Source organism: Carcharhinus amblyrhynchos, chromosome 3 (assembly GCF_965287045.1).
Source record: "Carcharhinus amblyrhynchos chromosome 3, sCarAmb.v2.hapA, whole genome shotgun sequence".
In the NCBI taxonomy this organism is placed as follows: Eukaryota; Metazoa; Chordata; class Chondrichthyes; order Carcharhiniformes; family Carcharhinidae; genus Carcharhinus; species Carcharhinus amblyrhynchos.
This window is the reverse complement of record NC_137326.1, coordinates 4,700,334-4,726,004: the sequence shown is the minus strand read 5'-3', so window position 1 is coordinate 4,726,004 and position 25,671 is coordinate 4,700,334. Positions and strand designations below refer to the sequence as shown.

At 48.8% G+C, this 25,671-nt stretch overlaps 1 protein-coding gene across 1 annotated transcript; it reads right to left on the bottom strand.

Annotated features, from left to right (window-relative positions):
* Positions 1-1,453: 1,453 nt before the first annotated feature.
* LOC145341597 (monoglyceride lipase-like) lies at positions 1,454-25,437 on the bottom strand. Its single transcript, XM_080186564.1, has 7 exons — positions 25,283-25,437; positions 19,285-19,391; positions 15,262-15,398; positions 13,987-14,097; positions 7,221-7,310; positions 2,962-3,177; positions 1,454-1,594 (listed from the first exon to the last, which is right to left on the bottom strand). The coding sequence occupies exons 1-7, from the start codon at positions 25,435-25,437 to the stop codon at positions 1,454-1,456; spliced, it is 957 nt and encodes a 318-aa protein (XP_080042690.1).
* Positions 25,438-25,671: the final 234 nt, after the last annotated feature.

The following is a 25,671-nucleotide window of genomic DNA, read 5'->3' as shown; positions in this document are numbered from 1 at the left end:
AACGGCAAATTGTGCGGAGGGTGTGGAGAGTCTGCAGAAGGATCTAGATAGGCTGGGCGAATGGGCCAGGAAATGGCAAATGGAATTTAATGTTGGCAAGTGCGAGGTGGTCCACTTTGGTAGGAATAATGGTAGGAAGGACTATTACTTACGTGGCGAAAAACTGCAGCAGGCGACGGTGCAGACGGACCTCGGGGTCCTTGTGCATGAGTCGCAAAAACCCAGCTTGCAGGTGCAGCAGGTGGTCAGGAAGGCGAATGGGATGCTGGCCTTCATAGCGAGGGGGATTGAATATAAAAGTAGGGAGGTCTTGCTGCAGCTGTATAGGGCATTGGTGAGGCCGCAGCTGGAGTACTGTGTGCAGTTTTGGTCGCCGCACTTACGCAAGGATATTTTGGCCTTGGAGGGAGTGCAGAGGAGGTTTACTAGGCTGATACCGGAGTTGAGGGGGTTGAGCTATGAGGAGAGGCTGAATAAACTAGGCTTGTACTCGTTAGAGTTTAGAAGAATGAGGGGAGATCTCATTGAGACGTATAAGATGATGAATGGGATGGATAGGATAGAGGTGGAGAGGCTCTTCCCGCTCAGAAAGGACAGTAGGACTAGGGGGCACAGCCTCAAGATAAAGGGGGGGGGGTTTAGAACGGAGTTGAGGAGGAACTTCTTCACTCAAAGGGTGGTGAATCTCTGGAATTCTCTGCCTGTTGAGGTGGTGGAGGCTGCCTCGCTAAATATTTTTAAGACGCGGGTTGATGGGTTTTTGATAAGCGAGGGGATTAAGGGTTATGGGGAGAGGGCGGGAATGTGGAACTGAGCAGCGACAGATCAGCCATGATCTTATTGAATGGCGGGGCAGGCTCGAAGGGCTGGATGGCCTACTCCTGCTCCTATTTCTTATGTTCTTATGACTGGGTGAATCACCCGATGAGGGAGCAGCGCTCTGAAAGCTCATGATTCCAAATAAGTTCGTTGGACTTTAACCTGGTGTTATGAGGCTTCTTCCTGTGTTCAGTGTGGGCACGGCGGCACAGTGGTTAGCACTGCTGCCTCACAACGGCAGGGGCCCGGGTTCGATTCTGGCCTTGGGTGACTGTCTACGTGGAGCTTGCACATTCTCCCCATGTCTGCGTGGGGATGCTCCGGCTTCCTCCCATAGTCCGAGGACATGCGGGTTTGGCTGTGCCTGGGTTACAGGAGGGCCTGGGTGGGATGCTCTTTCAGAGGGGTTGGCACAGACTCAATGGGCCAAATGGCCCCCTTATGCAGCAGAGGAATTCTTAATCTGGAGTTTTGGGCGGTGTGGACATAGCTGGGCAGCTATTTATTTTTCTATGAGTTTGTTTTGCTTTTGAAAGCTTTAATTTTGTTGATTAGATGGTTTAAAATTGATTCCCCTCCCTTCATCATTCTAACCCACAACACGTTCTGCTCCAGTGGAAATGAAATGGATTCCTTACATCAGCTGCTTTATTAGATCTTCAATTGTTTTTTGTGGTGGCAGCCTTTGCTCTAGCCAATTATCTATCAGAGACAAAACTTCTACAACAACTTCTGGCTTTTCATTCTGGAGTTCGTGGTAACAATTATTGAAAACCTGGAAGAAGAGGGAGATGGTTAAACGTTGAAGACAAATTTTATTCATTAGTGTCGCAAGTAATCTTGCGTTAACACCGCAATGAAAATCCCCCAGTTGCCACACTCCTGTTGGGGTTACACTGAGGGAGGATTTAGCACGGCCCTAACCAGCACGTCTTTCAGGCTGTGGGAGGAAACAGGAGAAAACCCACGCAGACACGGGGAGAATGTGCATACTCCACACAGATAGTAACCCTAGCCAGGGATCGAACCCAGGTCCCTGGCGTTGTGACTGTTGTGTTTGTGTGTATCTCTTTTTGTCTGTGTCTGTCTCCTTCTCCTGGTCTTGTAGTGTATATGTGCGTATGAGCGCCTGCCTCTCCATCTTTATCTCCTGTTATCTCTGCACAACCTTCTCTCTTGGATAGTCTTCCCATCTTACTATGCGAGTTTGGAATAATATTTTTTCCTTGATTATTCCTGGTCGATCTTCCACGCTCTGCTAACCCATTAGATTAAGGCTCATCCCAGATTCTGCTGCCTGTATCCCTGTTTGCGCAAATTCCTGTTCACCCCCCACCCCCTACTCACTGACTTACATTAGTTTAAAGTTTATTTATTAGTGCCACAAGTAGGCTTACATTAACACCGCAATGAAATTGCTGTGAAAATCCCCCAGTCGCCACACTCTGGCGCCTGTTCGGGTTACACTGAGGGAGAATTTAGCGTGATCAATCCGCACATTTTTGGAGTGTGGGAGGAAACTGGAGCACCCGGAGGAAACCCACGCGGACATGGGGAGAATGTGCAACCTCCATACAGACAGTGAGCCGAGGCTGGAATCGAACCCAGGTCCCTGGCGCTGTGAGGCAGCAGTGCTAACCCACTGCGCCGCCCCTGACGATGGTGACTAAATAGAAACCATTCAGCTGTGCTTCATGTCAACTCGGAGTCATTTTTTTTTGACCCAGTGCCTCAGAACACCAGGGACCTGGGTTTGATTCTGCCCCTGTGGAGTTTGCATGTTCTCTCCGTGTCTGCCTGGGTTTCCTTCGGGGTGTTGTTTTTAAAAATTATTCATTCACGGGACATGGGTGTCGCCGGCTGCCTGTCACTTATTGCACCTACCCTGCAACCGCAGATGGTGGAATTTGAATTCAATAAAAAAAAATCTGGAATTAAGAATCTACTGATGACCGTGACACAGTTGTCGGGAAAACCCATCTGGTTCACTAATGTCCTTTGATTTTAGCCAAAACACCAAGAAGCCATTAATTGGAAAACTTTGAAAAGCTTCATTGGCTTCCTGTTTGATCAGAAAAAGACATTATTGTCGTATTTCATACTGGTTTAACCTGGCTATTATCTCAGGGAAATATAGATCACCTTAAATGTCTTGTCAGTGCTGGCCACTTTGCCGTACATGATGTAAGATCCCCGGACGTCGGACAGTTTATCCGTGTCACCGTGTAGAATCAGCAGTGGCATCGTGATGGAGGGAAGTATTTTCTCAATTTTCCTCAACATATATATGATCTCAAAAGCGAATCTCACCTTGACTGGGACATGGCAGTTGAGAGGGTCATTTATGTAAGCTTTCACCTGCAAGAACCAAAATAATGAGGGGCACAGATCAGCGGTGGATGGTTAACATTCTTTTCCCCAAAGGTAGGGGAGTCTAAAACTAGACGGCGTAGGTTCAAGGTGAGGGGAGGGATACAAAAGGGTCCAGAGGGGCAATTTTTTTCACACAGAGGGTGGTGTGTGTCTGGAACGAGCTGCCAGAGGTTGAGGCGGTTCCAATTTTGTCTTTTAAAAAAGCATTTAGACAGCAGCTGGAGTACTGTGTGCAGTTTTGGGCGCCGTACTTACGCAAGGATATTTTGGCCTTGGAGGGAGCGCAGAGGAGGTTTACTAGGCTGATGCCGGAGTTGAGGGGGTTGAGCTATGAGGAGAGGCTGAATAAACTAGGCTTGTACTCGTTAGAGTTTAGAAGAATGAGGGGAGATCTCATTGAGACATATAAGATGATGAATGGGATGGATAGGATAGAGGTGGAGAGACTCTTCCCGCTCAGAAAGGACAGTAGGACTAGGGGGCACAGCCTCAAGATAAAGGGGGGGCGGTTTAGAACGGAGTTGAGGAGGAACTTCTTCACTCAAAGGGTGGTGAATCTCTGGAATTCTCTGCCCGTTGAAGTGGTGGAGGCTGCCTCGCTAAATATTTTTAAGACGCGGGTTGATGGGTTTTTGATAAGAGAGGGGATTAAGGGTTATGGGGAGAGGGCGGGAATGTGGAACTGAGCCACGACAGATCAGCCATGATCTTATTGAATGGCGGGGCAGGCTCGAAGGGCTGGATGGCCTACTCCTGCTCCTATTTCTTATGTTCTTATGTTACATGGGTAAGATGTACAAAGTCCAAGGATGCACGGGCTAGGTTGGTTGGCCATTCTAAATTGCCCTTAGTGTCCCAGGATGCATAGGTTAGAGGGATTAGTGGGTAAACATGTAGGGATATGGGGGTAGGGCCTGGGTGGGATTGTGGTTGGTGCGGACTTGATGGGCTGAATGGCCTCTTTCTGTGCTGTGGGATTCTGTGATTGATTCTAATGGCTATAGAGGGATATGGGCCAAACGTGGGCAATTGGGACAAGCTTAGTGATTAAAGAAAAAGGGCGGCACAGACAAGTTGGGCCGAAGGGCCTGTTTGCATGCAGTAAACCTCTGCACTGGACACCTCACGTTGTGACTTCAACAGCACTGAAACTCCAATCAAACGATTTGAAACTAAACTGGGAGAGGGACGATTTTCGTTTTGAACTGGAGAAGATGATCATTGAAACATAGGTAGAAGATAGGAGGAGGCCATTTGGCCCTTCGAGCCTGCCCCACCATTCATCACCAGGTTCTGAAAGCTTGTGAGTTTACTATCAAATAAACCGGTTGGACTTAAACCTGGCGTTGTCAGACTTCTTCCTGTGTTTACCCCAGTCCAACGCCGGCATCTCCACATCGTGTCCACAGACGCTACAGACCCGCTGAGGTTATCCAGCATTTTCTGTTTTTATTTCAGATTTCCAGTGGTCTTTTCCAGTGGAGCCTTTTCCCTAACTCACCTCACTCTCCCTATCCTCCAGCTCCACAAATTCCCTGACTACCCACGCCAAGGGCTCTCTTTTCCTCCCGTTTCTGGTTACTGTACATATCCCCTCCTCCCCTTTCTCATGTTAATGTCTTCAGGATGTGGCCCATAGTTTGGAAACATTAGAGTTTAATGTTTATTTATTAATGTCACTTTGCAATGAAGTTACCGTGAAAATGTTCTTCCCGCAACTCTCTGCCCCCCCCGACATCGTGACAAAGATTTCGATAAGCCCCCTTTAACTGTTTTGGCTTGGTGTCTGGAACAGAATCCCTACAGTGCAAAAAGAGGCCATTCGCCCCATCACCAACTACAATCCCACCCAGGCTATTTACCCAAGCTGGTTCCCCTGACCCAATATGGGGCAATTTAGCACCGCCAATCCACGTAACCCGCACATCTTTGGACTGTGGGAGCACCCGGAGGAAACCCATGCAGACACGGGGAGAATGTGCAAACTCCATACAGACAGTGACCCGAGCCGGGAATTGAACCTGCGGCCCTGGCTCTGTGCTGCCTCTCACGTTGTATAATGTTACACTTGTGTTTATTCTCCACTTCACTCCTCCACATTGAAATCGCAAGGCCAGTACGGGGAGGGGTGGCAAAGTAACGCTGCCACACGACTACCCAGGGTCGATACTGAGGCTCTCTGACACGTGGATGGGATTTAAATTAAGTTCATCAATAAATTCAATCAATTAAACACATCTGGAATTGGCAACTCAACAATCCTGACCATGGAAGTTAAAATAAAATCATCTAGTTTACCAGAAAGAAGATGACCCACACCCGAACTGTACTGGCTTACGATGCGATTCCAGACTAACAGCCATGTCACAGAACCTTAACTGCTCTTCAGGACAGTTAGGAATGGATGAATAATATTGACTTGGTCGCTTCCAACAAGTCACCAAATATCCTTAGACAGCGCCTTCCAAACCCACGATCACTTCCATCCAGAACAGGGGCAGCAAATGCATGAGAACCCCACCAACTGAAGGTTCCCCTCCAAGCCACTTCCTGTCCTGCCTTGGAAATATATCGGCCGTTCCTTCACTGTTGCTGGACCAAAATCCTTGAACTCCATCCCTAACTGCAGTGTACCGACACCACGGGGACTGCAGCGGTTCAAAAAGGTAGCTCACCACCATCTTCAAGGCGGATTATATTATTATTATTATTCATTATCGAGGATAGTCAGCGATGGGCTGAGTTCGAGGGCAACTAGCAATGGGCCACACCATGGGATGGTGACAGGGTCTCCAACAAGCTGAGGGGCTACAGAACATGGCGAATGTTACAATCAACGACTAATTTTGTCCATTCGCGGAAGGCCCTCAACGCCACTCACCCAGGATCTGAAAGGAAACCCTTCTGTGTCTTCAAGGAAGCCTCAGTTTGAAATGATTTTTTTTTAATGGGACAATTGTTTAAATCAATAGTTTGTTCAGTACACTGAGCAGCTCACGTTTCCCTCTGCCGTGCTCCCGGGAAAACTCCCACTCTTCCATCTCGCCATCTTCTACGTGTCATCGCTCTGTCCACAGGAAGCAGGGATGTGGAGATAGGGCGGGAAAATGAGATTACAAATACCAAGAACTTCCCCAGCCGAGGAAATGGCGACGCAGTATTGGTGGGTCAAAGGTAACGAGGGAGGTTTCGTTTTGTTAAGGCAAAGTGTTGTTACGTCCTGCCTGGCGTGCCTAATTCCAGGGATTGAGCAGGGGCCTAATTCCAGGGATTGAGCAGGGGCCTAATTCCAGGGATTGAGCAGGGGCCTAATTCCGGGGATTGAGCAGGGGCCTAATTCCGGGGATTGAGCAGGGGCCTAATGCCGGGGATTGAGCAGGGGCCTAATGCCGGGGATTGAGCAGGGGCCTAATGCCGGGGATTGAGCAGGGGCCTAATGCCGGGGATTGAGCAGGGGCCTAATGTTGGGGATTGAGCAGGGGCCTAATGTTGGGGATTGAGCAGGGGCCTAATGCCGGGGATTGAGCAGGGGCCTAATGCCGGGGATTGAGCAGGGGCCTAACGCCGGGGATTGAGCAGGGGCCTAATGTTGGGGATTGAGCAGGGGCCTAACGCCGGGGATTGAGCAGGGGCCTAACGCCGGGGATTGAGCAGGGGCCTAACGCCGGGGATTGAGCAGGGGAAGTGCCCTGAGGGCCTGCCGCAGCCATGTGCTGCTCCGGCAAAGAGTTGGTGAACTCACGCGTGGGGGGTGGGGGGGTGCCAGACATCCCGCTTTAGGCCAGACGGCGGCTCCCACTCGGTCCTCCAGTCCCGCCCCCTCTCCTCCTATCTGTCTGGAGCTGCCGCCAATCAGCCGGGCATTGTGATAGTGTCAGATGGTGGGCGTGGCCTATGACCACGTATGCAATGTCCTCCATTTTGGAAATTTGGAAATGGCCACCCTGCCCGGGTGAGTCCGAAAGTCAAAGTCCAATAAATACTTTATTCAAACGCAAGAAGGGGAAAAGAAATCACGGCGAACCCACCTGTTCTTTGTTTCTTGATGTCAGTTGGGGATCAATGTACCCCAGGGGCGCTCTTGGCAGCAGTTGATTCGCTAATATTGAAAAGGTCATCTGGAATGGGGAAAGTAAAGTCAGTCAGGGTCAGGCCCATTCCTCATTTGGGTGCTTTTTGCCCTTGAGAGACAGCAGAGACGCAACAAATAAAACCACAAGTGAAGCGGGGGGGTTATCTACAAATTCATACCCTTGGTTCAATTTAGGTTTAAGGAACTCAGTGAGAAGGATTCCCTATTCATTGGGAGAGTAGGCCTGAAGCCCACCACCACTAACTTATCTCTGCTCTTAATGTTAAACCGATAGTGAATATTTAAAGTCATTTTTTTATTACATCTCACTCGATCTTAACCCAGCTAAAATGGTATTTTTTGATTAACCTATCAATAATAATTAGTAATGCCATTTTAACATTGAGAGTCCCCTTTTCCACCCGTGACCCTCGTCTGCGCTCATGGCACTCCACATCGGAAACCAGATTGAGGGGAGACTAACTCAGGGACAATTTGTTAACACCAATCGGCCCAAGAGCACACCTTTGGGGTGTGGGAGGAAACCGGAGCGCCCGGAGAAAAACCCACGCACGCACGGGGAAGAATGCGCAAACTCCCACAGACACCGGCCCAAATCCACGTATCTGCACAGCTAGCAGTGATAGTCACTGAGCTGTCGTCACCTTTGTTCTCCGTTTTCCAAACTAAAATACTAAAAAGAAATGTTGCTTTCTGCCCGTTGAAGTGGTGGGGGCTGCCTCGCTGAATATATTTAAGTCACGGGTAGATAGGTTTCTGATCGATACGGGAATTAAGGGTTATGGGGAGAGGGCGGGAAAGTGGAACTGAGCCACGACAGATCAGCCATGATCTTATTGAATGGCGGGGCAGGCTCAAGGGGCTAGATGGCCTACTCCTGCTCCTATTTCTTATGTTCTTATGATTCTGTTTTTCAGAAATTCTTTTTTCCTGCTGAATTCAGTGTCCTTTGGAACTCCAGGCCAGGATGATGAGCGATTTAATCAGGGGTGGTCACCTGGGAGGTGGAATTAGACTGCATGCTGACTGAGGAGACACCATCAGAAGATGCATAGACAACTTGGAAATGGCGAAGCCTTGCACGGCCTCGCAGAGTCTGAGACAGGAGTTGAGATTTATTTCAAGAATGTCTGCCTCAGGCCTTGTTGTTTTGAGGCAGGCAGAGTGGAATAATCACCACTGAAGACAGGGAGAAGGACCAGGAATAAGTGACTGACTTTTGTCACAGAATCCTGGAATCTCTACAGTGCTGAAGGAGGCCCATTCGGCCCATCAAGTGTGCACCAACAACAACCCCACCCAGATCCTATCCCTATAACCCCACGCATTTTTATGAAATCTTACTCGATAGACATTGATCTTAACCCAGCTATAATGGTATTCCCTCTCACACTGAGGGGCCCTATCCCCTAACCCCACACATTTATCCCCCTAATCTACACATCTAAGGGTCAACTTAGCATGGCCGATCCACCTAATCAACGCAGTTTTGGGCTGTGGGAGCAAACACGTGAGATGCTGCAAACTCCACACAGACAGAACTAGAACTGTGTTGATGTTTTGTCTCTTTTACTCTGCAGGTGCGTCGGTCCACCTTGTTGTCTAATGAGGGGCATGCACACGGTGGGTCGTGCGTGGGCCGCTCTTGGATGTTTCCAGAGTAGCCGAGTACTTCGTGTCGTTTGTGTGTGCTTAAACCTGGACCAGCAGATGGGCACCGCGACAGCTCAGTGACTAGCACTGTTTGCTGTGCAGATACATGGCTTTGGGCCGGTGTCTGTAGGAGTTTGCGCATTCTCCCTGTGGTTGCGTGGGTTTCCTCCGGGTGCTCCAGTTTCCTCCCACACCCCAAAGAAGTGCTCTTGGGCTGATTGGTGTAACAAATTGTCCCTAAATTATTCTCCCCTTAATCTGGTTTCCAATGGGGGTACCATACACATACACACAGGTCAAGGTAGGTGTAGGAAAATGTTTTGTTAAGATGGCGGTGTGGGCTCGTTGGGCCGAAGGGCCTGTTTCCCGTGCTGTGTTGTTCTTTGTTCTTTGTAGAACCAAGCCCAGTCAGTGGCAAAGACATCGATAGCAGCCTCAGATTCTCAATTCAAACCTCACCTTAGATCAGTCAGCATGGTAACTTTGCTTTATGTTTTTCATGGCCCGGGAGAAGCTGATGATGGGCTGTCTTATTGGACACCGCGTAGGAACACCCACTGATGCTGTTAGGAAGGGGCTTTGGCCCAGCATCAGTGAAGGAATGGCGATATAATTTCCAAGTCAGGATGGCGTGAGCTTAGAGGGGAACTTGCAGTTGTTGTTGTTCCCATACAGTTGCCACCCCTGTCCGTGGTAGAGGTCACAGGTTTGAAAGATACTGTTGAAGGAGCCTTGGCAAGTTGCTGCAGTGCATCTTAAAGATGGCTTTGCGAGTGGAAAATCATGTCTCACAAATTTGACTGAGTTTTTTGAAGGGATAGCCAAGAAGGTAGATGAGGGCAGTGCAGTTGATGTTGTCTACATGGACTTTAGTAAGGCCTTTGACAAGGTACTGCATGGTAGGTTGTTGCACAAGGTTAAATCTAACGGGATCCAGGGTGAGGGATCTAAATGGATACAAAATTGGCTTCTTGACAGAAGCCAGAGGATGGTTATAGAGGGTTATTTTTCAAACTGGAGGCCTGTGACCAGTGGTGTGCCTCGGGAATCAGTGCTGGGCCCACCGTTATTTGTCATTTATATTAATGATTTGGATGAGAATTTAGTAGGCATGTTTGCAGATGACACCAAGATTGGTAGCATAATGGACAGTGAAGAAAGTTATCTCCAATTGCAACGGGATCTTAATCAGTTGGGCCAGTGGGCTGACGAACGGCAGATTGAGTTTAATTTAGACAAATGCGAGGTGATGCATTTTGGTAGACTGAACCAGGGCAGAACTTACTCAGTTAATGGTAGGGCATTGGGGAGAGTTACAGAACAAAGAGATCTAGGGGTACATGTTCATAGCTCCTTGAAAGTGGAGTCACAGGTGGACAGAGTGGTGAAGAAGGCATTTGGCATGCTTGATTTCATCGGTCAGAACATTGAATACAGGAGTTGGGACGTCTTGTTGAAGTTGTACAAGACATTGGTAAGGTCACACTTGGAATACTGTGGGCAGTTCTGGTCACCCTTTTATAGAAAGGATATTATTAAACTAGAAAGGGTGCAGAAAGGATTTATTAGGACGCTACCGGGACTTGATGGATTGAGTTATAAGGAGAGGCTGGATAGACTGGGACTTTTTCCTCAGGAGCGTAGGAGGCTGAGGGGTGAACTTATTGAGGTCTATAAAATGATGATCAGCTAGAGAGTCAATACTTTTTCCCAAAGGTGGGGTATTCTGCAACTAGAGGGCACAGATTTAAGTTGAGAGGGGAGAGATACAAAAGTGTCCAGACGGGCAATTTTTTTCACACAGAGGGTGGTGAGCATCTGGAACGAGCTGGCAGAGATAGTAGTAGAGGCGGGTACAATTTTGTCTTTTAAAAAGCCTTTAGATAGTTACATGGGTACGATGGGTATAGAGGGATATGGGCCAAATGCGGGCAATTGGGATTAGCTTAGAGTGTTTCAAAAAGAAAAGAGTGGCATGGACGAGTTGGGTCAAAAGGCCTGTTTCCATGTTGTAAACCTCTATAACTCTATGTATGGTTTGACTGTTGCTTGTCACTTATTAGCCCAAACCTGAATGCTGTCCAGGTCTTGCTGCCAATGGACATGGACTGAACATTATGCAATCAAAGTCATCTCAGAGACTGACCAAGCCAACGCTAACAGCACGGAAAGATTGACGGGCGAATTTTTATGTTCCTCCTGCCACGGGAATCGGGAGCAGGTGAGGGACGGACCATGGAAAGGTCTGGTGACCTCGGGCAGGGTTTTCCGGACTCGGCTGAGATCAGCTGGAAAATTGCAGCCCAAAACACGGTCGCGGCCGACACGCCTCATGTTGTACTGAGTGAGTGGATCCAGTACCACTGAGGGAACCGAGTGTAGGGTGTCGAAATTTGCTGATGACACCAAGATTGGTGGAACAGCAAATTGCGCGGAGGGTGTGGAGAGTCTGCAGAAGGATCTAGATAGGCTGGGCGAATGGGCCAGGAACTGGCAAATGGAATTTAATGTTGGCAAGTGTGAGGTGGTCCACTTTGGTAGGAATAATGGTAGGAAGGATTATTACTTACGTGGCGAAAAACTGCAGCAGGCGACGGTGCAGAGGGACCTCGGGGTCCTTGTGCATGAGTCGCAAAAACCCAGCTTGCAGGTGCAGCAGGTGGTCAGGAAGGCTAATGGGATGCTGGCCTTCATAGCGAGGGGGATTGAATATAAAAGTAGGGAGGTCTTGCTGCAGCTGTATAGGGCATTGGTGAGGCCGCAGCTGGAGTACTGTGTGCAGTTTTGGGTGCCGTACTTACGCAAGGATATTTTGGCCTTGGAGGGAGTGCAGAGGAGGTTTACTAGGCTGATACCGGAGTTGAGGGGGTTGAGCTATGAGGAGAGGCTGAATAAACTAGGCTTGTACTCGTTAGAGTTTAGAAGAATGAGGGGAGATCTCATTGAGACGTATAAGATGATGAATGGGATGGATAGGATAGAGGTGGAGAGACTCTTCCCGCTCAGAAAGGACAGTAGGACTAGGGGGCACAGCCTCAAGATAAAGGGGGGGCGGTTTAGAACGGAGTTGAGGAGGAACTTCTTCACTCAAAGGGTGGTGAATCTCTGGAATTCTCTGCCTGTTGAAGTGGTGGAGGCTGCCTCGCTAAATATTTTTAAGACGCGGGTTGATGGGTTTTTGATAAGCGAGGGGATTAAGGGTTATGGGGAGAGGGCAGGAATGTGGAACTGAGCCACAACAGATCAGCCATGATCTTATTGAATGGCGGGGCAGGCTCGAAGGGCTGGATGGCCTACTCCTGCTCCTATTTCTTATGTTCTTATGTACCAAATCACGGCTAACATGGGCAGCACAGCGGTTAGCACTGCTGCCTCACAGCTCCAGGGAACTGGGTTCGATTCCCAGCTCAGGTCACTGTCTGTGTGGAATTTGCAGGTTCTCCCTGTGTCTGCGTGGGTTTCCTCCGGGTGCTCCGGTTTCCTCCCACAGTCCAAAGATGTGCCGGTTACGTTGATTGGCCGTGCTAAAATTGTCCCTTAGTGTCTGAGGATGTATAGGTTGGAGGGATTGGGGGGGGGTAAATGTGTGAGGTTGTGGGGAAGGGGTCTGGGTGGAATTGTTGTTGGTGCAGATTTGATGGGCTGAATGGCCTCTTTCTGCACTGTATGATTTTTATGGTACTCTACTGATGTCTAAGGTTGCTAGCTGCAAACTTAAAAAACAGCAGTTTTATTCAGTGTCCTGGCCAACATTCCTCCCTCAACCAATATTACCCCACACCAAATAAAAACCAAGCAAATTGCTCATTGGTTTCAGTGCTGCCCTTGAGAATTTGTTTGAATGAACTGGCAAACTGGTTTTCACAGTGACAATCTGAACACCTGGATTCATAAGACCATAAGAAATAGGAGCAGGAGTAGGCCATCCAGCCCTTCGAGCCTGCCCCGCCATTCAATAAGATCATGGCTGATCTGTCGTGTCTCAGTTCCACATTCCCGCCCTCTCCCCATAACCCTTAATCCCCTCGCTTATCAAAAACCCATCAACCTGCGTCTTAAAATTCAGCTGATAACAATTTTGAGACGGTTGTGTTTTGACAGCACTTTTCACAATCTCAGGACGTCCCAAAGCCAATTTAAGAGTCCTATGGACCCGGACCCCAAGATCCTTCTGATTCTCGACACTGCTAAGAGTTTTTTCACTCAGAGGGTGGTGAGTGAGTGGAATCGGCTGCCGTCGGTGGTGGTGGAGGCGAACTCGTAGGTCACAGAACCCTACAATGCAGAAAGAGGCCCTTCGGCCCATCGAGTCTGCACCGAACACAATCCCACCCAGGATCTACCCCCATATCCCTACATATTGCACCCACTAATCCCTCTAACCTACACATCCCTGGACACTAAGGGGCAATTTCTTAGTATGGCCAATCAACTTAATCCGCACATCTTTGGACTGTGGGAGGAACTCGTTGGGGTCTTTGAAGAGACTTCTGGATGAGTATATGGGATTTAATGGGATTGAGGGTTACAGATAGGCCTGGTAGGTAGGGATATGATCGGTGCAACTTGTGGGCCGAAGGGCCTGTTTGTGCTGTAATGTTCTATGTTCAAAGCATTTCTACAGCCAATGGAACATTTCTGGAATGTAGTCAAGGTCATCTAGGAAGCTGGTTAGTGCTGGTCACTGTTCTTGCAGCTCCTGTCCACCTCAGCCCATCAACATCTCCTTCCAGTCCCTTTTCCCTCAGGAGTTTATCTACCTTCCTCAAATGCATCTGTGCTATTCACCACAACAAGTGAATAGCCATCCTGTTTGGCATTTTGACAGCAACCCCAAACCTCTGACCTCCATGACTTGGAAGTACAACGGCAGCAAGCGGCACACGTCATCCTTTCTTGGACGTTCCTTCATCGCCACTGGATTAAAGTCCCCCGGAACTCCCTATCTCAGGTGGGAGAATTTACCTGTGGACAGCTAGGTCAGGAAATGATGAAAGCTGTCCAAGACAGACGGTATTCTTTGAACGAAGAGATCAGGGTCTTTTTACCTTCATGCACGTGGCTGACTCAGGATTCATTAGCACCAAGGGCGCAATAAATATCAGCCCCGCAATGTCGTCTGGTCTCTCGTGTACAACATTGACTGCAATCAACGCTCCCTGAAATGCAACAACACCACGATCAGACAAAGCCCTAGGTATATAAAACTTTGGTTAAGCCGCACTCAAGAGTATTGGAATTCCCACACGAAGGAACGCCGTTTCCGAAAGCTCGTGGGATTACTATCAAATAAACCTGTTGGACTCTAACCTGGGTGTTGTGAGACTTCTTGCTGTGTTTATCCCTGTCCAACGCCGGCATCTCCACACCAATAAATGCCGGCCAGCCAGCCACACCCATGTCCCAGGAATGAATTAAAGGAACAATTTTAGAAAGGAGGGGTTTACCAGGTTGCTGCCTGGATTCGAGGGAATGAGCTGTAAGGAGAGGCTGGACAAACTCGGGCTGTTTTCTCTGGAGCGGCTGAGGGGAGACCCGATCGAAGTCTATAAAATTATGAGAGGCAGAGATGGGACTGACAGAATCCTTTTCCCAGAATTGAAACGTCGAATACTCGGCACTGAAGGCAAGAGTGGGCAAGTTCAAAGGAGATGTGAGGGGCAAGTTTTTTTGACTCAGAGCGTGGTAGGTGTCTAGAACGCATTGCCAGGGGTGGCAGTGGGAGGCAGACATGATAGGGGAGTTTAAGGGGCTTTTAGATCAGCACATGGGTGTGCGAGGAATAGAGGGGAATGGAGCAAGGGCAAGCAGAAGGGATTAGTTTAATTTGGCATCATGTTTGGCACAACATCGTGGGCCAAAGGGCCTGTTCCAACATGCCATTCGCCTTGGAACTTCTTCACTCAAAGGGTGGTGAATCTCTGGAATTCTCTGCCCGTTGAGGTGGTGGAGGCTGCCTCGCTAAATATATTTAAGAAGCGGGTTGATGGGTTTTTGATAGGCGAGGGGATTAAGAGTTATGGGGAGAGGGCGGGAAGGTGGAACTGAGCCACGACAGATCAGCCATGATCTTATTGAATGGCGGGGCAGGCTCGAAGGGCTAGATGGCCTACTCCTGCTCCTATTTCTTATGTTCTTATGTAGGAGCTGCCTTTCATAAACCCACGCTGGCTTTGTCCAGCCCTGTTAGTGCTTTCCAAATGTTCTGTCATCATGTTTTTTTCTCCGGAGTAACAAGTTCTGGCCTTGCCAGTGTTCCCCACGTGACGGGACATGGAAAAATCAAGAAAAAATATTCAATTTCCTTCCAGTGGTTCACTTACCATGGAAATTGCAAATATGTAAATACTTAGGAGTGGGAACTTTCTCTTCATCATGTCGAGATGCTGGACACAGTCGCGGATATATATTCTGAAATCATCTACGTACAAACGATCCCCCTCACTCTGCCCGTGACCAACTGCATAGAGGAGAAAGAAAGAATGGTTTAGAGACACTGAGGAATGGAGTGAAGGGTTCCTCCAAAGGCTCAGTGAAGATAGGAGATAGAACACTACAGCACAAACAGGCCCTTCGGCCCACAAGTTGCGCCAATCACATCCATACCCACCAGGCCACAGAACTCTCTGTAACTCCCAATCCCATTATATCCCACGTACTCATCCAGAAGTCTTTTAAAAGACCCCAGCGAGTTCGCCTCCACCACCACCGACGGCAGCCGATTCCACTCACTCACCACCCTCTGAGTGAAAAACTTACCCCTAACATCTCCTCTGTACCTGCTCCCCAGCACCTTAAACCTGTGTCCTCTCGTAGCGACCATTTCAGCCCTGGGAAATAGCCTCCGAGAATCCACCCTATCTATTCCTCTCAACATTTTATAAACCTCTATCAGGTCGCCTCTCAACCTTCGTCTCTCCAGGGAGAAGAGTCCCAGCTCCCTCAACCTATCTTCATAAGTACACCATACGCCTTCTTGACACATCCTCCACCTGTGAGGCCGATTTAAGAGTCCTGTGGACCCGGACCCCAAGATCCTTCTGCTCTTCAACACAGCTAAGACTCCTACCCTTGATATTGTATTCCTTCATCCCATTGGTCCTGCCAAAATGGACGACTACACATTTATCCGCGTTGAAGTCCATCTGCCACTTCTCCACCCAGTCTTGCATCCTATCTATGTCACGCTGCAACTTCTGACATCTCCCCAGACCATCCACAACACCACCGACCTTCGTGTCACCGGTGAACTTACTAACCCATCCCTCCACTTCCTTATCCAGGTCATTTAGCATGGCCAATGCATTTAACCAGCACGTCTTTGGACTGTGGGAGGAAACCGGAGCACCCGGGGGAAACCCACGCAGACACGGGGAGAACGTGCAAACTCCACACAGACTGTGACCCAAGCCGGGAATTGAACCCGGGTCCCTGGCGCTATGAGACAGCAGTGCTAGCCATTGTGCCACCGTGATCTGGGGTACCCTTGGATCCTAAAAGAAGAAGCGGCAGAGATAAGAACATAGGAACATAAGAATTAGGAGTTGGCCATTTGGCCTCTCGAGCCTGCTCCGCCATTCAATGAGATCATAGCTGATCTTCTCATGGACTCAGTTCCACTTACCTGCTCGCTCACCATAACCCTTACTTCCTTTGTTATTCAAAAATCTATCCTTGCCTTCAATGAGGGAGCCTCAACTGCTTCACTGGGCAGGGAATTCCACAGATTCACAACCCTTTGTGTGAAGAAGTTCCTCCTCAACTCAGTCCTAAATCTGCTCCCCCTTATTTTGAGGCTATGCCCCCTAGTTCTAGTTTCACCCGCCAGTGGAAACAACTTCCCTGCTTCTATCTTATTTATTCCCGTCATAATCTTACAAGTTTCTATAAGATCTCCCCTCATTCTTCTGAAATCCAATGAGTATAGCCCCAGTCTACTCAGTCTCTCCTCAATCCCCTCAACTCCGGAATCTCCCCTGCCAGTATATCCTTTCTCAAGTAAGGAGACCAAAACTGTACGCAGTACCCCCGGTGTGGCCTCACCAGCACCGTACACAGCTGCAACATAACCTCGCTGTTTTTAAACTCCATCCCTCTCACAACAAAGGACAAAATTCCGGTTGCTTTTTTTAATTACCTGCTGCAGCTAAAAAACCAAGACTTTGTGAATGCACAGTGGACGCGTTAGTTGTAATTTTCCAAAAATCCTTGGATTCTGCAGCAGCGCTGGAAAATGAGTTGAAGTAACTACATAAAATGTCGATAAAATGAGCTGGTACACGGGGGACAATGGTGAGTTTCATTGCCTACGTCTGCCTTCATTGTCAGAAGGCCCTCGAGAGACAGAAAATGGTCCACGTTTTCCAGGGTTTCTCCAGCCAACAGGTGGAAGTGTTTTGCGGTGGGAGCCGGTGATGGTTTACTAGGCAGCGGTCAGCACCCCTTCTCCGAGACACTTCAGATACTCGGACTGCCTGCAAGGGGAACCTCAAAGCACTGGTGAGGTATTGCCAGCAAGCGCAGCCTTCAAAACACCTTCCAAATCTGGGGACAGCTGACAGCAGCGTCCTCTCCCAGACAGTTCCAAAGTGCTAATCACTCATAACCGTCTCCATTGGCCACGTGACTTGTACGCCTGACCCCAGAAGCAACTGCTCTCCTTAAAACTTGGCCACTGCCTGAGGGTCCCAGGCTTTTAGGGACGCTTTCAAAGCATCTCTGGAGAAGTGTATAAGACTTTGATGGGTAATAGATAGAGTGAATGCAAACAGGCTTTTTCCACTGAGGCTAGAGGAGAAGAAAACCAGAGGGCGTGGGGAAAAGTTTAAAGGGAATATTAGTTGCGGGGTGGGGGGCGGGATGCTTCACGCAGAGAGGGGTGGGAGTGTGGAATGAGCTGCCGGATAAATGCGGGGTCACTTTTAACATTTAAGAAAAACTTGGATGGGTTCATGGCTGAGAGGGGTGAGGAGGGATATGGTCCAAGTGCAGCGGGACTAGGCAAAAAATGGTTCAGCATAAGAACATAAGAAATAGGAGCAGGAGTAGGCCATCTAGCCCTTCGAGCCTGCCCCGCCATTCAATAAGATCATGGCTGATCTGAAGTGGATCAGTTCCACTTTCCCGCTTTCTCCCCATAACCCTTAATTCCCCTGTCTATCAGAAACCTATCTACCCGTGACTTAAATATATTTAGCGAGGCAGCCTCCACCACTTCAACGGGCAGAGAATGCCAGAGATTCACCACCCTTTGAGTGAAAAAGTTCCTCCTCAACTCTGATCTAAACTGCACCCCCGCCCCCCCCCCCCCCCCTTATCTTGAGGCTGTGCCCTCTAGTCCTGCTGTCCTTTCTAAACGGGAAGAATCTCTCTATCTCTACCCTATCCATCCCCTTCATTATCTTATACGTCTCTATAAGATCCCCCCTCAGCCTTCTAAACTCCAACGAGTACAGACCCAGTCTATTTAGTCTCTCTTCATAATCCAATGGATTATGGATTTATGGATGAAAAGGGATTGGTTTAGGTTAGTGGGTCATTGTTTTTTAACTGGTCGGCGCAACATCGTGGGCCAAAGGGCCTGTTCTGTGCTGTAGCGTTCTATGTTCTATGTTAACCCCCTCATCTCCAGTATCAGCCTAGTGAACCTCCTCTGCACTCCCTCCAAGGCCAATATATCCTTCCGGCACAGACAACAAAGGCCAAAAGGCCTGTTTCTGAGCTGTAATTTTCTATGGTTCTGAGTGAAATGGCCCCGTCAACTCATGGGAGATCCTGGCTTGCGTCCAACTGAAATGGCAAAGGCTCATCCAGGAAGGCACTGAACATATGGAGAGAGCGCATCAGGAAAGTGCAGATAGGAAGTTGAGGCATCGGAGGCAGAGAGTCCACACAGTTCCAATTGAAGCAATATTCTCATAATCCTACTTCACAACCAATCAGCATCTCCCAATAAGCCGTCTACCCAACCCATCGAGCACCACCTCCCCGGCAGATTGGGCTGATCAGCCATACCGGGACTCAGGGAACCAGAGTGGAAGCAACTCATCCCCAATCCCAAGGGACTGCCTCAGAAAGAGACAGCCTGTAAGTGGCCGTCCAGAGACGGTTTAAGAATTTCCTGACGGGCTGATACGCTGGGGTTTAGAACAAAGAAAAGTACGGCACAGGAACGCGCTTTCGGCCTTGAAGCCTTCACCGATCGTGATGTCTGTCTGAACTAAAACCGTGTGCACTTACAGAGTCCGTATCCTTCCATTCCCATCCTATTCATGTATTCGTCTAGTTGCTCCTATCGTACCTGCTCCCAGGCAGTGGGTTCCAGACACGGTAGAGTAAGTACTTACTGTGGTCGTGTGCAAATACAATCAGGGATTTCTTCAGAAACAATGACACAATGTGCGGGTAACGGCCACAATGGTCGCCTGCATTATGGATCAGCATCAATAGAGCCCTAGAGAGATGGAGCAGCAGAATAGCAAGCGTCAACTTCAGGGTAAAGCAAGTGACACAGAACCTCTGCAACTCAACCCTGATCCCACCTCTGCCGTGTCACCGGTCTCCGGCTGTTCCTCAGCCACTGAAACTCTCAGCCACGTTTACTTTACATCCCAGAGCCACTTTCCAGCTAACCTCCTGCCTTCTACCCACTCACCTTAAGCATATCCAATCCCTGCTGTCCGTGTAGTAACTCAGATCAACCCAGCTGATGAAGGTTGGGCCTATATTCCCAGAAGAAATGAGAGGTGATCTTACTGAGACCTATAAGATTCTAAGGTAGACACAGAGAGGATGCAGGGAAGTGGAGTCAGGTCATTTGTCACCTTACTGAATGTTGGAACTGGCTTCTAATGGTCTGATCTGCCTTATGATCTCATCCATCGGCCCCACACTTGCAGGCTACAACCTCTATCCCTGACTCAACCCTGGTCACCGTCAGAGATTCAACAAGATTTTCCAGAGCCTACTTGAGCCTGTGACACATTTCCGACCACATATCCACTTTCCAGGAAGACCACGCACGTCCAACTCCGGAACACTGTCCTCTCTGCCTTTGTGGCAACCACTCCTTTAGAGGGCAACACAGCAGAGTAATGGCCACATGGCTGGAGTGACCAATTGGAACTCAAGAGTGTGGGAACTCCCACACGCCCTCCATTGGTGAGGGATTCCTTGGCAGAGAGGCACTCTGGGAGTGAGCGGCAGCCACAAGGCTGCTGAACTATTACATTAGTAAATACCTTTTGTGTTTCTAATAAGAAAGTGTGAAAGTTACAGCTGACATATCTGCTGTTGACACTTATCCGTGCTTCCTTCCTTCTAGATTTGGTGATTCCAAAGTTCTCCTGGCTCACAGCTTCCACCTCCCTATCACAGCTTGGTCTGACCCCTGCTCTGCCCAAGAACACAAGGAACCACAAAATATCGTGAACGTCACCCAACCCATCACTCAAACCAGCCTCCCATCCGTTGACTCTGTCTACACTTCCCGCTGCCTGGGAAAAGCAGTCGGCATAATTAAGGACCCCACACACCCCGGACATTCTCTCTCCCACCTTCTTCCTTTGGAAAAAGATACAAAAGCCTGAGGTCACGTACCGACCGACTCAAGAACAGCTTCTTCCCTGCTGCTCTCAGGCTTTTAAATGGACTTAGTTGACCTTTCTCGATACCCTAGCCATGACTGTACTGCACTGCCTTGTTTCCTTCTCTATGAATGGTGTGTTTTGTCTGTACAGCGCGAAGAAACAGTAAATACATGTGACAATAATAAATCAAATCAATAAACCTGAGCTCAATCCAAGTCTCTGCCGCCTGGATTCGAACTTGCACCAAGTTCCTTTCAGCCGTCACTCCCTGTGCTCTCTGACCTCCACTGGCTCCCGGTGCCCCAGTTTTAAAATTTTCATCATCAAATTCAAATCCCTCCGTGACGTTGCCATCTCTTCTCACCTCTAGAAATCTTCTCCAGCCACATGGTCCTCCGGGATCTCTGCAATCCTCCAATCTGAACCTCCTGCAGAACCCTAACTTTAACCATTCCACCCCCGGTGGCCAAGCTCTTGACTAACCCGCAGGCTGGGCTGCCGCAGTTTCTCTTCCGGCCACCGTGGCACTGTTGCTGGAGGGATTGCTCAGCTCTTCCAGCCAATCTGATTGGCCGACAGCTCTCTAAGGCCAACCTTCTCCCGACTGAGGGGTGGAAGCCCCACCTCATGTCAATTAATGCTCATTAAAGCACAAAGTAGCGTCGGGGCTGCCAGAGTCAGTGGAGAGGGGTTCTCTGCCAACTCTTTGGAGGGAAAATTCAGACCATAGTGGCAAATTGGATCTAAATTGGCTTAGTGGCAGGAGGCAACAGGTAATGGTTAATGGGTGCTCCAGTGGCCGGAAGCCAGCGTCAAAAGGGTTTCGCAGGGATCACTACCAGGTTCCTTGCTTTTTGTGGTACTGTAGTTACAACAGTTAGACATACATGAAGACCCATGATGAGCAGGTTTGCAGTTAACGCAAAAATGGATTGCGGTTAATAGTGAGGAGGGAAGCTGTAGGGAGATATCAATAGGTTGGGCAGGTGGGCAGGCAAGGGGCAATTGGAAATCAGGCTGAGTGTGAGGTGTGTTGGAAGGTGCAGAAGTCTGGAGACTGGGAGTTGCCAGAGACTAGTGTTACTTCTCTGAAGTTCTGCTCTTTGAGGATATATAGAAACACAGACTTAGAAGATGGGAGCAAGAGGAGGCCATTTGGGCTTTTGAGTCTGCTCCACCATTCATTACGATCATCCAACTCAATAGCCTATACCCTTCTCTGGAAACTGCTGTCTGGATCTCTATCCAGAGGTGTTAAAAGGCTGGAAATCTAGTACCCACGTGAACATATCTGCTAACGAGTTCTAAACAAGGAATTTATGTCTATGGGGAAACTGCTAAATTGGAACAACAGAGATAGCTAGCTGTTAAAAATTATACTTTGTCATGTTTAAATATTTCAATTGGTAAAAGTTATGCTGATTCTTTTGATTACATTCTGTGTTCTTAAATAAAGTTTGTTTTGATTAAAAAACTCCCTAATGCGTCACTGGAATCACACCCGGAGTGAAACACCTTATGCTCACACGAGTGCCAAAATCAAATGTACAAGTTGGGGTCGAGGCTAATATAGCTTGGGGTTGCCGGTTTGATCCCTAACAATATCGAGATGACTACAATGGTGCAACTTGAAGCATTTACATGGTCTGCACTGACACTCCTCCGATGTACCTGTTTGTACAAGAACCCACTCCTGGAGGTTCCAGGCTGCCACCCCCATGCACTAACTAGGGGAGTGCCGCAGTGTTGGAGGAGCCGCCTTGAGGATGAGATGTTAAAACATCAGGCCTCTCGGGCTGTGACGCACTTTGGAATGACCAGTGGTCGTGTACAGTGCAATGTACATGGAAGTCTTTCTTTTCAAACAGCTGATGGCTGTGGCTCTCTTACTGATCATTGCACATCTCTCTCTCGGACTGCAATGAGACTTATTTACGATTCAGCCTCTTTTTAACAGGGTTAGCCTGTCAGGCATTCTCAGTTTACTCAGACGGGGGAAAAAAAGAATAAGATTCATTCTATAAATTTGCCAAAAAAAACCCGAAACACTTATAAATGATGCTTTCAGATCATTCCAGGGAATTCCAGAATAAACATGAATTTAAAACTTAAATCCACGCCCGAAAGGGAACTCACCTTTCGGCTATCATTTGGAAGCAGATGGCTCTAACTAAACATTACAATATTTGTCTCTGTAGCTACGGGAGCCCAGACCGTCAAGAATTATTTTTTTTCGGTGAGGGTGGTGAATGTCTGGAATGTATTTCCCGGGGAGGTGTTGGGAGCACGTACAAATGTAAGGGCGAATACAGGAATCGGATGGGAATGGCTGATACGGACTCCGTAAGTGCACACGGTTGTAGTTCAGTCGGGCAGCATGGTCAGAGCAGGCTTGGAGGGGCCGAGTGGCCCATTCCAGTGCAGTTCTTTGTCGGAGGGACTGCTTTCAGCAGCTTCCCGCCTGGCGCACCGCGAGCTTGGTTTAGCTTGGCCGTACGTCGTTACTTTGCTGTGCAGAGTGTTCACTGGAAGTCATAGAATCATAGAGCCCCACCGTGCAGAAAGAGGCCCTTCGGCCCATCAAGTCCGCACCGACCACAATCCCACCCAGACCCTACCCCCATATTCCTGCACATTTACCCACTAACCTACACATCCCAGGACACTAAGGGGCAATTTCTTAGCCTGGCCAATCAACCTAACCCGCACATCTTTAGACTGTGCGAGGGAAACCGGAGCATCCCGAGGAAACCCACGCAGACACAAGGAGAATGTGCAAACTCCACACAGACAGTGACCCGAGCCGGGAATCGAACCCAGGTCCCTGGAGCTGTGAAGCAGCAGTGCTAACCCACTGTGCTACCGTGCTGCCCAGTGTGCAGAGTGGGTGGATTGTGAAGACAAATACCACCTAATGTTGCTTTAATGCTGTGGGAATCCCTCAGGCTGTATTCCTGATACAGATGATCGCTCCCAGAATATATATTGTGAAGGTCAAGAATATTAAAGTTTGATTGAGGTAGCTCAGAATGGAACATACTGTGTGGAAGAATTCTGAATTTTATTCCACCTCCTGTAACATTCAATTTGAAATGTTTTGTAATGTACTCTTACTAATTTTTATGAATAAATGATCACAGGATAGGATAGAATCCCTACAGTGCAGACGGAGGCCATTCAGTCCATCGTTCCTGTACCAACAACAATCCCACCCAGGGGCCAAGTCCGCAATGCCACACATTCACCTTGCCAGTCCCCCTGATACCGAGGAGAATTTAGCACGGCCAATCCACCGAACCAGCACGTCTTTCAGACTGTGGGAAGAAACCGGGGCACCCGGAGGAAACCCACGCAGACACGGGGAGAATGTGCAGACTCCGCACAGACAGTGACCCAAACCAGGAATCGAACCTGGGTCCCTGGTGCTGCGAGGCAGCAGTGTTAACCAGTGTGCCACCCCAAAGCTGCAACTTATGATATATAGGTCCTATGATTTGTAGACACAAATAAGATGTGTGTATAATAATTTCCCTTTATGTAGTCTAGTCTTTAAATAAATCACCCACATTATTGTTTCACTAATCTTTGCAGTATGTTTTCAACCACTCCTCAGACGTCAAACAACCCCTTTGAACTGGGAATCAATTTAGTGAAAGAGGAATAGAAACACTTAAATGGTTAACTTGTAGAAATTCAAGAAATGTTCATTGGAAATAGAGGAACTTCAAACACCAGAGATCTCCAGTGAACATTGCTTGAATGTAGAATTAATAACCAAAGCTGATTAAATTGTTGGTCTCTGAGCCACATGATGGAAAAGGTGTGTAGTGTGGAAATGCAAATCCAGACTGAGAAAGCAGAGAAAGAGGATTCAAAGAAAAACACTGAGGATTTAACAAAGGAACCAAAAGCGGGTAAAAAGAACAGCCAGTTGAGCAGGAGAGCTTGACAACCTGATGCAGATAAGTCTGCAGTGAAGGCAATTCAATCCCACCCTGTGTCTGAACACAAGCCTTATCAAACCCACCCCCAAATACACTTCCCCCACCCACCAAATCCCCTCTTGGTGGGATTTGCCCTGAGGTTCATTACCACGGGATGTAATTGATGGCAAAACACTGAATATATTTGAGAGGCGGCTGGATGTGGCACCTGGGGGTGAATGGGGTCAAAGGTTATGGGGGGAAAGCGGGATGGGGCTATTGAGTTGGATGATCAGCCATGATTGCAATGAATGGTGGGGCAGGCTCGAAGGGCCAAATGGCCTCCTCCTGCTCCTACCTTCTATGCTTTATGTTCCGGGTAGGCTGGGTGGCATGGTGGCACAGTGGGTTAGCACTGCTGCCTCACAGCGCCAGCGTTCGATTCCCGGCTTGGGTCACTGTCGTTGAGTTTGCACATTCTCCCCGTGTCTGCGTGGGTTTCCTCCGGTTTCCTCCCGCGTGCTGGCTGGCCGTGCTAAATTCTCCCTCAGCGTGCCCCAACAGGTGCCGGAGCGTGGCGACTTTCACTGCAGCGTTAACGTCAGCCTACTTGTGGCACCAGCAAAATAAACATAAAAACTCCACTCCTCTGATCAATGTCAGTCCCACACAAAGCAAGCTGCAATCCATCTGGGTGGGGGTGGACTGATATTGATAAAGGCTCAATTACACCCACACAAGACATGGTGTGACTTACTCTACACAGGTCAAGAAGTTTCAATAGGGCCACATTCCCTCCCCTGTAATAGCCACACAGTGGGTTAGAAGCTAACCTGGGTGGTCTCTTTGGTGACCAGTATCTACAGAAGAGGTAATTTCCATCTGCGTTGATGATATGTTGTAGGTCGCTGTACAACAAGCCTTGAGGGGTGGTGCGCTTGTCAGCATTCAGCGCCGCCGCCACACAGCAGCATCTCATCCGGTTCATGTCCCCCAGACAGGGAGAAAACTCGCCAAACAAGTGCTTTCCTCCAACTAGCAAGAAAACGGAACCCTCCCCGTGTCCATAACCGTGTGTGTGGGTGTGTGTGTGTGGGGGGTTTGCAGCCACACTAATCCATCTGTCAGTCCATCCCTGTGCGGCTCCCACTGCACAGGGGGAGAGACAGCAACACAATCCCAGCCCTGACCTTCAACACACCCACGTAACGGACCGCGAAAC

Bases quoted from the DNA above. Each gene is read 5' to 3' on its own strand.
- LOC145341597 (XM_080186564.1), bottom strand. From the start codon at position 25,437: ATGAACCGGATGAGATGCTGCTGTGTGGCGGCGGCGCTGAATGCTGAC. The intron at 15,399-19,284 runs GTAAGTACTTAC...TCCTCTATGCAG, and splicing joins TGTATTTGCACACGACCACA to TTGGTCACGGGCAGAGTGAG. The intron at 7,311-13,986 runs GTAAAAAGACCC...TCCCCATTCCAG, and splicing joins AGTCAGCCACGTGCATGAAG to ATGACCTTTTCAATATTAGC.